Below are 12,402 nucleotides of genomic sequence, written 5' to 3' on the forward strand. Positions count from 1 at the left end.
TTCGGAGCAGATACTGCCACATGTATCACGTCGTCATCTCCTACAGCCGGAGTGCGTCGTTCGTGCATGGCATCGCATCGCATGAGAGCTTGGTCTGAGGTCACGGAGACACTACTTGTGCTGCTGGCTTGCGGCCACGAAGCTGACTCCCACCACCCGTTCGCTCCCCGGCATCCTCGCGTGCGAGAGATCGGAAGACAGACGCAGAGAGGAAAGAGGAGAGAGAAATAGTCTGCGTTAAACCCTCTGCTAATTCCGTCTACCGGGGATATAGGTGAAGTCCTCCCACATTTCTCGATCTCTTCTGCCCATCAGGTTCCGAAGAGGAGAGAGCATAGGGATTTGCACCCCCTTCTCACTGGTGATTGATTCCACTAATATAATACGCCTGCGTTTTTGCTTTTACAGCAATGCAGCAGTTGACCGGAGTAGATTAATCCTCTCCCCCATCCGCACCTATCCACGCACCATTTTCGTCTCAATGCTCTCTCTCTCTCTCTTCACTTTCTTGGATGGATTTAGGTGACCTGCCTTGGGTAAAGGCACCATTATGTTCTCCAAAGTCTTCTAATCTACCAGCAGCTTGTCTTGCATTTGCAACCTACCAGTGTTCGTCATAAATCCTGTGGGAGGAAGTGTGATGGTACGACTGGTTATTTATGGTTGAGCTACTTTGGTGCTCTCCTGCCAAATTCCGGAGACTACTGCGACCACTGACCCCTGAAAAATAAATGCATTAAATCCTCTAACTTTGTTATCACTCCTGTGATTTCCTTTCATTTTTCCTTCTTTTCACTGTTATGTCTCACAGTTCATGATCTCGTGAATTATATCTCTTTAATTAGAGAACAAGTGTTTGGGTTTAGAGAGAGAGAGAGAGTTGGGACAATATGTCCGCTATATTCCTCAGACTCTACTTCTCACAGCGCCAGCTGCAGGAGGTGGCTTTTCTCTCTTTAGTCTCTTACCAACCATGACAGAGACTGGGAGTAGCTTGCGGAGCGCCACAAGTAAAGGCCTTTTGAAAAAGGAGAGTGAGAGGGAAGGTAGAGAGCAGTAAGCGAGCGAGCAAGAAGAGTCCTGCCCTCACAAAAGCCATAAAGGAAACAGCAGTCTATTTTTGTTCTCTCTTCGGCTACTTGGATATATGAATGGAAGGGATGGAGAGCGTTGTCGTGACAGGGTGTGAAGGAGGAAGAGGAGGAGGAGATGGAGCTGGAGGAGGTGGAGGAGGAGGAGGAGTGGAAGCAGGTCACTCTTCTCCGACTTTGTCGCCAACTCCTCCTCAGCTTGCGGCATTTTCCAGCGGGGTTGTTGGCGTGACCGGGATGCCCGTGCCACCGTCGGAAGGGGCCGGCTTGGCCATGGGGATGATGGGGAGCGGCGGCTATGGGGGCAGCAGCGAGGGAGATCTTCCCGCGCCGAAGAAGAGAGGGAGGCCCAGGAAGTACGGATCGGACGGCATGGCCCTGGCGCTGTCGCCGACCTCCGGCTCTGCCTCCCCTTTCTCTCCTGCTTCCTCCGACGCCAAACGGGGTAGAGGGCGGCCACCTGGCTCCGGGAAACGCCAGCTCCTTGCGGCTCTTGGTAAAGTGCCCCCCGACCACCCCACTGCACTCTTCTTCCTCCTCATCTTTGAAGCTGTTCTACCATGCTTACAACAGCATCTCTCTTTCTTCCTATCTCTTCTTTTCGTAGCATATATCTGTTTCAGTCGACGACGGTATAGTGGTAGATAGATCAGAACGAAGGCGTTCCTCAGCTCACATTTGTATTACTCTTCTTGTCATGCTTTACAGGAGAATGGTTTGCGTGCTCAGCCGGTGGGAGTTTTACGCCGCATGTTGTGACCATTGCCACAGGGGAGGTGACTTATTTCTCCTTCATGGGTTTCTTCTTGAGCTAATGCTGAACTGGATCCTACGATCAAACTCGGAACTTTCTGCTGATAGATCTTCTGCTGCAGGATGTCGCTGCTAGAATTCTTTCCTTCTCCCAGAAGGGTCCGCGGGCTATCTGCATACTCTCTGCGAATGGGGCTATCTCCAATGTTACTCTGCGCCAGCCAGGCTCTTCCGGTGGTACCTTGACTTATGAGGTATGCAGATGTCAATAATTGTACCTTTGCCATATTGTTTCAGGTGCATTTTTCCATGCCTGTTCTAAGTTCAGCTACAGAGTTCTTTTTCTTCTGAAGGCTACTCTTTGGATATTAACCATTTTAGTAGGTGCCCTTATGCACTCCCTGGAATTCTTTTCGTTTGAAGATATTCACATTCGAGCTAACAAATCAATCACATCATTTTCGCTCTTAAAATGTATGATTTAGGGTAGGGGAGGAGGAGAAAAGAGAACAAGGTGCTACTCATCCTTGCACTCGTTGCAAACTACGTGTGGTATATTATATATTTACTTGTAGACTATTTTCATGCACATCCTTGAATCAAATATTTAAGTAAGGTGAACAATGGAAAAAGATTTCGTGTTTCAACTGAAGTAACGAGGCAAATTTCTATATTGTTAGACCATCAAAAGTTGAGTTATTATTAACAAGTATTTTTCAATATTTATGAGGTAAGCCCATATTTGAAGTTTACGGGGGCCTGTGGAGAAGCATAAAATACAACCTCGCTGGTTAAAGAGGCCTAATCTTTTTCATGATGTTATGCTGAATTTGTAGAAATTTGTTTGGGTAAACTTTATGGCACAAAATTGATGAATCATTGACTAAAGCATCAAAGCCATTTTTCATTGCCTCCTCAATTTTCCTTAGGAAGTTGTCTGGATGTACATTAATTTTCGAGTTAATTTTCTAATTTCCTTGAACTTAAACAAGTTATCCATTTAATTTTATCTTGCTCATACAAATGTGCAGGGCCGATTTGAGATACTGTCCCTGTCGGGGTCCTTTACAATTTCTGAAACTGGTGGTATGCGGAGTAGAACTGGTGGGATTAGTGTGTCGCTTGCTGGACCTGACGGCCGTGTTATTGGCGGAGGAGTTGCTGGATTATTGCTTGCTGCCAGTCCAATTCAAGTAATTATCATCATCTCATTGTCATTTGAATTTATTCTATTAGTTAGGTCTAACTTGGGTGAACTTATGGCTTGTTATGCACCTGAGAGCTACCTAACGTCAAATATGAGGCGTATCGAGTCCTCGTGTTTGTATAACCATCGTCATGGCAATGTCAGTCTGGCTCTTGGATGACACTCTAGTATAACTTGCATCAAACTCTGCATTCTAAGCTAGAATATTTGAAAACAGTAAGCATGTCCATACCATTCGAAATCTGAATATACAAGTGCTATATTGCTTATTCCTCGAAGACAATATGAACATACAAGCATTGTATTGCTGATACCTTTGGCTGTTCAATACAATATGAACATAAAAAGTTTTGAAGAAGGCCATATTTGCATATCTTTTATGTTTTGCTGACTGTATATGGATTATTTTTTGACAATGCAGGGATACATCAGTAAGTTCAGAAGTTTTATAAGACACATGAAACCTGATGCTATTAGTAAACCATTTCATGTTATGAACATGGAACAACAGCTGAACTCAGCGTTGTCAACTTTGCTCGTTCTATAACATATACCAACTGCCAATATAAGGAAGAAAAAATAAAAATGATCTTGCTGAAGTTCTCAAATAAGAATCACCAAATATCATTGACAGACAGTAAGTGCATGGTCCCTGACAATGCTTCAGATTTGGTGGCCTACAGATGGGGTAATTGTCCAATATCTGACTCATTTTATTTTTTAGATTCAGCTTGAATTTCATAGTGAAGTGTCCGATCGCGACAAAAGAGAAGAATTTATCCTCAATTATTAAGAAAACCACAACTGTATAGCCTTCTTACGTACTTCGCTTCTTATGTGTTCAATAAAGCTATATACTGTAAAGTGCTTTTCCATCGTATACAAACCTAGTATCTACTCTTTTCTCTAGTGCTAGTTTTTCTCTCAAGTTTTGTTATCATTTTTTTCAAGAAAAGAGAAAAGGCTTCAACACTTTTTCTTATAAGTTTATGAGTTGATGGTCATATGGATTGAAATGTCATATAGATAGTTTAGTCTTATTTTGCATTTAGCTGTTCTCCTTTTGCTTATCAGTTTGACACAAGGAATATGTACTGGACATATTGGCTCAGTTGGACTTTGATTTTATACTCAAACTTGCATTCAGACCTCATTCTTCTGCCATAAAATGGGGATACCATTCGAGGTGAATGACCTATTTTGATTTTCAACACTGCATGGTATGGTTTGAGTGGATGATATTTTTGGTCTAACAGCCTACTAGATTGCAGACTATGGTATACCAGATGGTACGCTGGGCATAGGACCAGTATCATCCGGTATATGGATTGTACCACTCAGTGCACCTGATTCAAGGCCTCTACAGGCAGTAAATTTTTTTTCAGCTTTTTTCACTTTTTTTTTTGTAAGTAGTAGCCAGGTTCCTCACTGAAGTTGAATCATTCTAAAGAAAGATTCGGCGCATGGTATACTGGTATGGCTTGATCTTGTTTGAAACTTGATATGTAGCGATGTTTCGGCGCATGGTATACCGGTATGGCTTGATCTTGTACTAATCTAGGCCAGGACCGATATGGATCCGGTATCTGAAATTAAAAGCCTTACCATTTTCTAGAGACCAGGGTTTCATGCATTAAAATATCACTGAACAAAAAGGAACCGAGTTACTCAACTATTTGTCTTGTTTTCTCATCCTTGTTGTTTATTTTTGTTAGATTTGGCTATTTGTCTGAGTTAGAACAATGATAACAGCTTTATACACAGCTGGATATCTAAAAACTAGTAGTTTATTTTGGTGCTGGAAAATTTATCATTTGAAGCAGTCTCTTTAATATTGCATTACCAGGTGGTGGTTGGAAGCTTCATGCCGAATGTATACAAGGAGAAACAAGCAAAACCAACTCATCAAGCACAACCTTCAGCACTTCCAGGAACTACTGGTTTATTGACAGCTGCAATGCCTATTTCTCAAGCAAACCCCGAAGAAGACTGCGAGACCCCAACCTCATCATCCTTGGCCAGACAAACCCATGCCGAAAATAGCCTGTGCGGCCCCAATCCAAACTCTACTTGGCATGGTCTACAGTCATCAGAACACAAGCCTTCTCCTGATATTAACATATGCTTACAGGGAGAATAGCATCAAGGTACCCACTCGTCTTTACACCCTAACACTATCATACTCTTCTAACATGTTCAGCAAGATTTCTGCTAGATGTCAGGTTAGTGGATAGCCTAGGAGTCATTGTGCACCTGATTTGATGAATGATCAAATGGTATCCTATTATCGGTTGGTCTTTTTATTGTCACCTTAGTCGTCATTAATGTCGTCATCGTCATCGTCATCGTTCATTGTTTCTTTGTGTTCTTGTGGAAGAAGCTCGAGGAGCCTGAATCTGTGCAAGGATTTTTTTTGGTGACCAAGGTTTCTGTATGATTCATGATAACTGCTAATGTTTTCAGTCAACTTGATTCTGTGGTTATTTCTGTGAGTTCTTTGCCATTCATCACATCGAACCTTCCAAGTTTGGCTCATTGCAGAGCACCATATTTGGCTTCACCATTGCCACAATGTTCCTCAGTTCATGTAGCAAGATGTGAGAGAATTGGGATCATTAATATTCTGCAGGAAGGATTATATTTGCAGATAATATACTGCAGGAACAAAATAATACAAAAGCAACTGCTTACCTTCAATCTATCAACTTATTCCTTTTATTCTCAATCAGAACCTTTCAAACAAGGAATACATCCTACAGAAATCAAACCATCACCATTTCATCTAGAAGAAAAGGCTTATTCTGAATGCACACAATCCTCACCAGACTAACCAGTTTTCTCCCTACCCGTTCATCTTCCTCTTTCATCTTCCTGTATTTATTAGGTTTCTATAGACCACCACACAGGTACTCGCTTGACTGTATATTCACACGAGCATCCTAGTGTTCTTCCCCTGCTGAGAAATAATGGTTTCTTTCAAGCAGCGGCATTTCAACGAACACCTGAGGCCGCTCTAACTTACGAAGCTGATCGAGGTAGAAGATGAAGTCGTGCGAAGCCTTTGGCAACACATGCACACTGCGGCTGCTCAGGTGCTGGGAACGAATGTGCCGACGTAACCAAAACCCACGATGAAGAAAGCCATTGCTTGGAGGAAGAGGTATATGAAGAAATGGCTGTTCCCGAAGGCCACATCGTAACACCCACAGACGAAGAGGTAAGCTCCCGTCCACAGCTCCAGCAGATGCAATCTGGTTTCGACATGAGATCGATCTACATGAGCACAAGTCACAGTACGATTCCACATCCAAAGCACACAAGTCTATGCACCTGTCACCGATCCTGATTCGTAGCTTCCTCGCCGCCTTGGCAGCCATTTTGGGCTTCTTGGTATCCCCCAGCTTCTCGGTGACCACCCACTCGTTCACTCTCCCTGCTTCCAACAAGCCAATAAAGGTTGCTTTCGTCCTGTGCAGAGACATGACGTTCTCGAAGAGGATCCAAAACACAAGCAAGTGAAGAGACCTGTCACCGCACAAAGCAGCCTTAGAGAAGGGTAAATGGAGGAGAACTCGCGAGCAGATCGATTCATACCGTGGGGTTCCGACAGCATTGAGAAGGGTAATGATGGAAGGGATGTAGACTGCACCCCACTTGGGTATCTCTACCTCGGGAACCAACACCGTCGCAGGGATAACGATGCAGTAGAATACAAAGGTCACGATGTGAGCTACCACCTTCCGAACGAAGAAGAAGCTGTAGATCACATGAACCTTCTTCCACAGACCTACTTTCTGCATCGTGACAGAAAAAATGAGCGCAGAAAGCTATTTCTGCATCATCTTCATGTTCTTCTATATAGTGAACTGACCTTGTTGTTCTTGATTTCCATCACCATTTTCCTGAATAGGTTTGCTGGGCCACAAGACCACCTGTGTTGCTGATAGCGGTATGCCTTGAATGTACTCGGCAGCTCATTCTTAACCTGTAGATTCAGTGAAGCGACCAGTCATCAAGTGATCCTTTTCCTATGCCAACAAGAACAAGACAGATCAGTAGTGCCGCAAGTAAATTGCCTTGAGATCTCCAAGGAACACGAACTTCCAGCCCTTGAGGCTTGCTCGAACAGCCAAATCCATGTCCTCTACCGTGGTTCGGTCCTTCCAACCTCCAGCTTCGTTGAGAGCGGCAATCCGCCACACTCCGGCAGTTCCTGCACAACCACGGGCCAATTATATCATCTTATTACCCCCTTTCTTTCCTTCAGGTTCACATGAGAACAGAGGAGGGGAGGGAGGCTCACCATTGAAGCCGAAAAAGGCGTATGTGGAGGATCCAACTTCCTGCTCCACCGTGAAGTGGTAATCAAGTGACATCTCCTGCATCCTCGTCATCAAGCATTCATCCGAATTCACTGCAAATGCACGTAGAATCAGCACAAAATTCATTGAGGGTGCTCCATCGGCAAAGCAATCGACCAGGTCAACCTATGAACTTGGAAGGTCTTCCTCGAGTCAAAAACCATGCAGCCATGCAAGCGAGATGGTGCTACCTTGTTCATAAATCGATGCGGTTGGGTTATAAAAGTTGAGGCCCCATTGTTGAGTAGCACAATTAAGTGAAACATGGATGGAAGTGTCGGCGGAAGATGGAAATAGATCTGGGGCAGAGGAATGGCTGTGGAGGTCCACTGTCAGAAATGCATCATCTTGGGAGATGGTAGCATCAGAGGAATCAATGCACATGGGATGTCAGATGACTATGGCCAAGAACAAGACTTTGGGTTTTTGCTACTTGCTTGAGCAGGTAAGCTCGGCTGCTCTTGTTCTGTTCTGTCTATGATGACACCATGCATGGGATGCAGCACTTGGAACTTTGCTCTGCATTGCTCTCTACCCAAAGTAATGCATAGGAAGACCACAAGCTTTGTCCTCTGCTCAGGGCACGTGATGTTCCGAGAGACAAAGCTGTCACTTTGTTGGCTGTAGGAGAACAAGCCTTGGAGGACCGCCCTCGTCCGCCGTGTCTCCATATGAGCTTTGGATTCAGATTTGGGTCCTCTGTTACCTCACATGAGGATGAGGAAACAAAAGATAAACAGAGAGAGGGATGAGATTTAACGAATCCAAAAGTACATTCACTTTCCCAAGCCAAAGATCGGAGAAAGGATAGGAAGAGGGTGACGGAGACAGTCGAACGTGAACGCCATTATAGCACAGACCTGCACTAATCATGAGGCCCGGGGAAGCCATGAGAAATGGTTGTACTATGGCACGACGCTGCAACATCTTTAACCCCAGCGAGACGTGGAGGAAAGCAAAAAAGGGAATTGCGGAGGGCATGAAACATGGTGGATGAGAGAAGGTGGCGAGTCAAGAAGAAGAACAGCCACCGACACCCGAAACCTATGGTTCTTAGTCCAGCTAACCCTGGAACTGCAGTCAAAGTTAGTGGACCAGATGGCAGACGACGTAAAGAAGCAATGGTCCACCACCACCAGAATCACAGTCGATCCATCCAATCCATGTGCTCCACTCGGAGATCGAGGATGGTCATGGATCAGAATCGGAAGAAAGAGAAATCTATGGAAAGTCAATTAGCTTGGCAGAGGAGGAGATACCAAATTTCCATCGGGCTTGGACGAGGCCGACGTCGGGGTTGTGGATGAGGAAGGGGATGGCGCGCCAGAGGAAGTCGGGCTCGGGCTGGAAGTCGGCGTCGAAGATGACGACGTAGTCGCAGTGCTTCACGTAGCTCCGCTTCATGCCCTCCTTGAGCGCCCCGGCCTTGTAGCCGCTCCGGTTGTCCCTGATCTCGTACTTGATGTCCACGCCCTTGCTCGCCCACCGCTGGCACTCCAACTCCACCAAATCCTGCGTTGTACAACCACCTTCAATCATCCAACACATAATCCTCGCCACCAACCCATGCTTTTGCTAAGTACACCCCAATCATCCCATAAGGGATCCACTGATGGTGACACTAAAGAAGATGGATGGACAGTGGACTGCATCAAGTTTTTCTTGCTCTAATCCAACCCCGTGAAGCACTGTAAATGTCTGCATCGACTTTGTTTACCTTAATGACTGGGTCTGTGGAATCGTCTAGCACTTGGATTATGATTCGATCCGATGGCCAAGAGAGGCCACATGCAGCTCCGATGGAGAGCTGGTAGACCTGCAAAGTCGCATTTGAGTTCCCGAACGACGTAGGAGCAGAGAACCAAGCGCGCATTGTGGAGAGGAAGAGGCACCTCCTTTTCGTTGTACATGGGGATTTGGACGAGGACCATGGGGTAGGCTGAGCTGCCGAGCTCCAGGTCGTCGCGCATGGGCTCCCACTTGTAGCGCTTCTCGGGCCGTCTGCTGAAGAGCTTGACGAGAACGATGACGACGGCCATGTACACCTTCTCGACGACGAGCATCACGGACATCACCAAGCAGAGGAACACAGCGAGCCGCAGAAGGGGCACGATCACCGGCGCCTTGATCTGCTGCCACACCATCCCCATCTGTCTCCCAATGTCGTCCCTCGTCCCCTGGAACGACTCCGGGAGCCGGGCCGTCGAAGGAAGCCTGTCCATCTCTCCCCAGCCAGAAACAGAGGAAAGCTGGGAAAGAAAGCAGCACTTGGGGAACAACCAGTAGCTCTGGAGGCAATTTAAAGGGCGGATCTCTTCCTCTTCTTGAAGTAGAAGCTCGTTGTCTTGCTAACTATTAATCGTCAGAGATTTGCTGCAACTGTTGCTGAGGAATTACGCCAAGACAATGCGGTGGAGCCGACTGTCGCCAGATCTCTCTTTCTTCCCAACACACGGATTCGAGACAACGAACAGCAGGCAGAGTGCAAGAAGCGATCGACAGAACAGCTAAGGCGACATGTAGCTTTCTTTTAGGTCTCTGTCTCCCCTCCAAAACCTAACCCCAACAACAACAGATATGTAGAAGCAGAACTACAAACGCAGGTGAAAGAAAGGATCCCCTCTCTTCCCCTGCTCCTTTCCAAAACTCCGACGACAGACGATATCAAACAGAAAGAACGTAACAAGCAGGAAAAAAAAAAGATGATTGATGGTGTTGCTTATACTTTTCGGCTACTGGAATCTGCCACGCATTTTACGTCCGAATGCTCTTCCTTCCCTCCTGCTATCCTAACGTGAGAGCTCCAAGAAGGAAAGGAAGGCCACGGGAAGAGGAGGAAGCCCCAACTGTGAGGTCCTAACCACACTCCTTAAATAAACACCTTAAACAAAAAAGAAAGTACAGAGACAAAGACTGGTGAATTAATGTTGGTTGAAGGTTACAGAGACCCAAACAAGAAGAGCAAGAAATAGAGTTCCAGGCGCAAATGCAGGCTGTCGTCTCCTTCCTTCCCCCACGTATAATAATACTCTCTACTGCTAAATTCGCTTTGGACTGCTAAAATCCCAACCGAAGCCTCCTGCACTCGCACTTTGTCTCTTTCTACCTCTCCTCCTTGAATAGGAGCACCGTCACTCGCAATATTGGTGGAGTGAGTGACTCCCAGCATCTACTGCGCTCTCGATGCATCAATATCCGTGCTGGATTTCACCGAGAAGACGACCGACCACGTACTCCTCCTGCTCCGTCTCCCACGCACCTCACACGTGTGACTCATGCATCCCCCTGCGGCAGAGTGTTTGGAGCGGCAATGCGGCCTTCCCTGCTCGGTTAGGGTTTGGCCCCACAGTGCACGAGATCTTGTCTCGCTTATTTGCAGAAAAGAATGCGGGAGATGCGAGGTTTCGCTGGTGCAACGTTGACGACGGAACACATCAAACTAGGGTTCATCATCACGATGGTGAACAGTGGAAGAAGGCAACCACGTGCATCAATGTTCGGAGAGCAACCGAGATGAGCTGGCGGTGCAAGAAAGCATGCATGATAGCATCGCAGTTACCAACATTCGAGTCAGTCATACGTAGCGAGGAATCCAACATGCATGTGATCGGCCTCCTTCCTGTCGCCGATATCACCTCCATAGATTACTGTTCTCTGTTCAAGATTCGATCTAACTCAAACTAAAGAAAAGTTCCCATGACGAATAATCTTTGCCATGCGATGGCATCACGACAATAGCGAGTTGATGTATCAATAATTCGCTATTAAATCCTGTCAGATCGATAAGTTGAATCCGCATGTCAGATGATATTGATGGTTTTTGGATCACCAACCTCATTAAATTTGAGTCCCATTGCCACCGAATTATAGTAAAAAGTAAGAGCGGAGGAGACTGTGTTATTCCTGTTTCATTTCTGCATTTAGACTCGACAAACCACATGCATGTAACGTGATATACCCATGCAACTACGTCAAGTTGCGGGTGCATTCGTCATCCACACTGCATTCAATGGCAATGTCTGCAAGTTGGAGTTTTATCTGCTGCAGAGGTGTGGATTCCAGGCTTGCAGAAGAGTCGAGCAGTGTGATCAATCATCGTGGTGTGTTGCATGCCACAACGCGAAGACCTACTTCGTCGGCAGCGAGCTACTCGTGCTCCGGAACGAACAGGCTTCTTCCTTCCAGATCCGCATCCAATAATTGAAGTCGGATGCAGCGAGAACATGTGGATCTATAGAGGCACGAGCTCCGTGCGATTGGTATTCATTGTATGAACAGTGTCTCTTTGGGTTGTCACTCGGCCGAGCAGCTGCCGACGTGTGCTTCCCGCCCAAAGTCCTTATCAATGGCAGTCGCATTTAGGACGCCGGTTAGGTCGAAAGCACATGCGAACCCTCGCGACTCCTTCCCTGCCGTCTCCATCACCGTAGAAGCTGGAAACTCCTTCCCTGCAGTTTGTTTCCCACGCTTCCAGTGACCGAAACATAGCATCCAGCTCGACCACAAGAGCCAGCAGCCGACGTGATCTATGGAGGAGACATCATGGAATGGGAGATGGCCTTGGAAAGTACACATGGGTCAGGGTTTGATGGTGTCGGTGCGTCTTTGGAAAAAGGAAGACAAGTATTACTCCATGCTTTCTTCTCTGGTCGGATCAACCAAACCGATCACGGAACGATGACGGAATGCAGGAAACCATATCGCACAAGTGCCACATGAATGATACAGCTCAACTCGATCGAATGCACCTAAGCTTCTCTACGCACTAACGCAAGCCTCTTTTTTCCATGATAATAACGAGGATAAAATTAAGGTAAAAGCACGTCAAATGCATAGGGATTTGATCTTATTGTCGTCGTATACAGTTTCCGATTGTGACTAATTAGTTGATCGAGCTCATCAAATCGGTCTCGTTTCGTGTTGTGGCGTCAATTAAGTGTGGCATTCCATCCATTTCTGTACTCCTTTACATTGCATCACATTCCGTGCT

At 46.2% G+C, this 12,402-nt stretch overlaps 2 protein-coding genes across 3 annotated transcripts; one reads left to right on the forward strand and one right to left on the reverse strand.

The window, feature by feature from the left end:
- The first annotated feature begins 16 nt into the window (after positions 1 to 16).
- LOC135624905 (AT-hook motif nuclear-localized protein 1-like) lies at positions 17 to 5,509 on the forward strand. Its single transcript, XM_065128976.1, has 5 exons — positions 17 to 1,587; positions 1,800 to 1,867; positions 1,967 to 2,098; positions 2,876 to 3,037; positions 4,898 to 5,509. Exons 1-5 carry the CDS (start codon positions 1,152 to 1,154, stop codon positions 5,189 to 5,191), a joined length of 1,092 nt encoding a protein of 363 aa, XP_064985048.1. The 5' UTR covers positions 17 to 1,151; the 3' UTR covers positions 5,192 to 5,509.
- Positions 5,510 to 5,738: 229 nt separating this feature from the next.
- Positions 5,739 to 10,256, reverse strand: LOC135624904 (glucomannan 4-beta-mannosyltransferase 9-like). 2 transcript variants are annotated; one of them, XM_065128975.1, is made up of 9 exons: positions 9,305 to 10,252; positions 9,130 to 9,228; positions 8,672 to 8,924; positions 7,355 to 7,465; positions 7,128 to 7,264; positions 6,923 to 7,036; positions 6,646 to 6,845; positions 6,382 to 6,576; positions 5,739 to 6,302 (listed from the first exon to the last, which is right to left on the reverse strand). In XM_065128975.1, the coding sequence occupies exons 1-9, from the start codon at positions 9,632 to 9,634 to the stop codon at positions 6,140 to 6,142; spliced, it is 1,602 nt and encodes a 533-aa protein (XP_064985047.1). In that variant the 5' UTR covers positions 9,635 to 10,252; the 3' UTR covers positions 5,739 to 6,139. The 2 variants fall into 2 exon arrangements, with proteins under 2 accessions (XP_064985047.1, XP_064985046.1); XM_065128974.1 differs by having other exon boundaries at positions 6,382 to 6,845; positions 9,305 to 10,256.
- Between the last annotated feature and the right edge of the window lie 2,146 nt (positions 10,257 to 12,402).

This window comes from Musa acuminata, chromosome BXJ2-10 (genome assembly GCF_036884655.1).
Source record: "Musa acuminata AAA Group cultivar baxijiao chromosome BXJ2-10, Cavendish_Baxijiao_AAA, whole genome shotgun sequence".
Lineage (NCBI taxonomy): Eukaryota > Viridiplantae > Streptophyta > Magnoliopsida > Zingiberales > Musaceae > Musa > Musa acuminata.